The sequence below is a fragment of the Fukomys damarensis genome, unplaced genomic scaffold (assembly GCF_012274545.1).
Source record: "Fukomys damarensis isolate Sample0158 unplaced genomic scaffold, DMR_v1.0_HiC HiC_scaffold_32, whole genome shotgun sequence".
Taxonomy (NCBI): Eukaryota; Metazoa; Chordata; class Mammalia; order Rodentia; family Bathyergidae; genus Fukomys; species Fukomys damarensis.
In genome coordinates, this window is record NW_022900944.1 from 31246767 (window position 1) to 31249715 (window position 2949).

The window sequence follows — 2949 nt, forward strand, 5'->3', positions numbered from 1 at the left end:
GGCTCCGGACGGCGCCACGGACGCCGCAGCTCCCGGAACTAAGCGGGCGCCGTCTCACTTCCTACTCGGGATTCAAAAGGCGAAAACCAGAGGCTGGTGTGCAGGTCCTCGCGGGGACACGCTTTTCCTGTGGCCTCCCCGCGGTGGCTCGTGTTTCCCCGGAGCGAGGTTGGTGGACAGGTTGACCCTGAGTGCATCTAGAACCCGAACCAAAATAAACAAGCAGAGGTCTTTGGTCGGCTATGACACCAATTAGTGTTCAGGGTACATACAGGAAGAAAATAGCTGTTAGGAAAAAATCGTTCAAGATCAGAGATAGTTGGTTTTATTTTTATTCTTCATTTTTGCAGTACTCTTGCACTGAGCTACATCCTCAGCGCTTAATGTTTTAACTTGAGATAGCGTTTGGCTGAGTCTCTAAATTATCCAGGCTGGGCTTGAATATATGATCATCTTGCCTCAGCCTCCTAGAGTGCCGGGATTGCAGGCGTGTGCCATTATTCCCGACTGAGTTTAATTCTTAGAAGCTAGATTAGTTGGCAAATCTTTATGAAACTATCTTGTTCCCAATATAGATAAGAATACATCTTTATTCCAGTTATCTCTTGTCCTTACGGGAAGGTACCAAATGATATACAGTTTTCTTTAGAATATTATTAAGTCTCAGGAGAATCAGACCATTAGTGTTTCTTTTCTAACCTAAATATATGTAGTTAGTGCTGCAGTTTAAATGAGAACAGCATGATTTGCCACAGTTGATCTCTTCGAGGCCTCTGTTGTAGATGATAGATTTGATGCCTCTCCATCAAGCTTTAGGTTGAAAAAAATCCGTATGTCCCAGTTCCTCTTGTAGACTTGGTACAGTTGAAGTGCTAATGAGACAATGATGGTGGGAAGAATCTAGAAAAGATGGTGATTTGGGCCCATTGTTTTGGCAGAGACTTAAAGCTAAGGTTCTGTTTGAACTGAAGTTGACAGCTGGAGGATAGTGGAAAGTGTATCCCCTCTCCCACTTTATAACCAGTTACTTGTTTTTATTGAGATTTAATTTGCATACTATAAAATTCTCCTGTTTTTTGAGATCCGGAGGTCTCTCTATGTAGTCCAGACTGGCCTCGAACTCTTAGCAATCTTCCTGCCTCAATCTCCCTAGTTCTGGGATTACACGTGTACACCACCTCCAGATTTATTTTTAAGGAATATTCAGTATTTAAAATGAAAAGTTTTGGGGATTATGTGACAGAAAATGAGATGATACTGGTTACATTTACCGGGAGCTCTATAATATGTGATCATTAATACATGTTATAAGAGACATTCTTTACCTTTCAGCCCACCTCCGAGTTTGAGTACTTGTTATATAACTCAAGTATAAGACAAGTATTTTTTTGTTTTATTCCTGAATAGTAGAAAAAAGAAACAGTGGTCCAGTGACGGTGTTATCTTTTGAGTTTTCTTTTGCAAAAGAAGCTAGGATGGTGACACACCCTTGTAACCCCAGTAATGTGGGAGGCTAAAATAGGATGTAGGATTACAAGTTCAAATCCAGTCTGGGCATCTTGGTGGTTTAGAGACACCCCATTTCAAAAGAAAAGGGGTAGAGATATAGCTCATTATGGAGTCCCAGGGTTCAATCTCCAGTGCTAGAGAAGAAAAAGAGAAAGAAAAGAAAAGGTGGGTTGTATAACTGTTGAATTTCCTGGAGGTAATTGATATTAAGGGTAAAAGGTGAGATACAAAGTACTGTTCTTACCCCACCAACCAGGAATCAAACTCAGGACTGCAGATGTGGCACCACTGAGCTAAATCCTGGACCCTTTGCCATTAACTTAAAGCTGAGGTTTTCCAGAAACCCAGTGAAACATAGCCAGTATTGTTTTTTGTCTCATCAGACTTTGTTTTGCATGTAGTTAGGAATTGGAGATATAATTCACCCCACAGTGTATCTATTAAAGTATTGCTGTAAGAGTATAGCAGCATTTATAGGTTCCTGTGTTTGTCACATTTCTTTCCAGGATGAATTAGACATCTAGCTAGGTCTTCTTTTCCAAATATCTGAGCACACAAATTTTTACATACCACGTTTAATTTGTTTTCTGACAAATATGAAAGGTTAAAGAGGGTAGATTGAATTCTGTAAAAATTCATACTAATGTTAACTTCTTATTTGGGAAATCTGAATGTGATGACATGTTGATAATCCTAGCACTCAGGAGTCTGAAGCAGGAGGATCACCATGAATTCAGGGTCAGCCTGAGCTACAGTGAGTTCAAGAACATACTGAACTACACAGCAAGACCCTGTGTCAAAAAACAAAAACAAAAACCTAACAACAAAAAAATAAGATCCTTAACTGCTAGGGGATGAAGATAGTCTATTCTGATATACCTCTTTGGATACACATATTTCACACAGTGCCTTTTATTATCACAGGTATTTAATTTATTTGAATTTAGAGGTTACATGATTTAATGTCTGAAATTAGTCTTATTACTTACAAATAGGCTGTGCTTTTTATCTGTTGTGGGAGACATTATTTTGCCTCTATTTTGACAGTAGTCATATACAGCAAGAATGTATATAGTTCTCAAAATTTGCGAGTCCTTCTGATTCAGTTGCTTTTCTGTTTTCCGTTTTGTTTTGTTTTTGTACTGGGGATTAAACTCCGGCCTTTGCACTGTGAGGCAGGCATCGGAACCACTGAGCCAGATCCCCAGCCCTCTCTTTTGATTTTTTTGTTTTGTTTTGTTTTTTTTGAGACAGGCTCTCACTATGTAGTTGAGACTGACCTGGAACTCACTATGTAGCCCAGGTTGGTCTCGAACTCACAGCAGTCCTCCTGCCTCAGCCTCCCTAGTGCTGGGATTACAGGCGTGCACCAGCACTACCATGCCCGGCTCTTTTGATTTTTAATATCTGCTTTATGTACTAGTGAGGTTAGTAAAAAAT

At 40.0% G+C, this 2949-nt stretch overlaps 1 protein-coding gene across 1 annotated transcript in view; it reads left to right on the top strand.

Moving 5' to 3' along the window:
- The window catches only part of Cbfb (core-binding factor subunit beta), a 65993-nt gene that overhangs the window by 858 nt on the left and 62186 nt on the right, over nucleotides 1-2949 (top strand). Inside the window, exon 2 of the mRNA XM_010612370.2 lies at nucleotides 44-168. Within this exon, the coding sequence (XP_010610672.1) occupies nucleotides 44-168 (125 nt within the window). The remainder of the gene's footprint in view (nucleotides 1-43; nucleotides 169-2949) is intronic.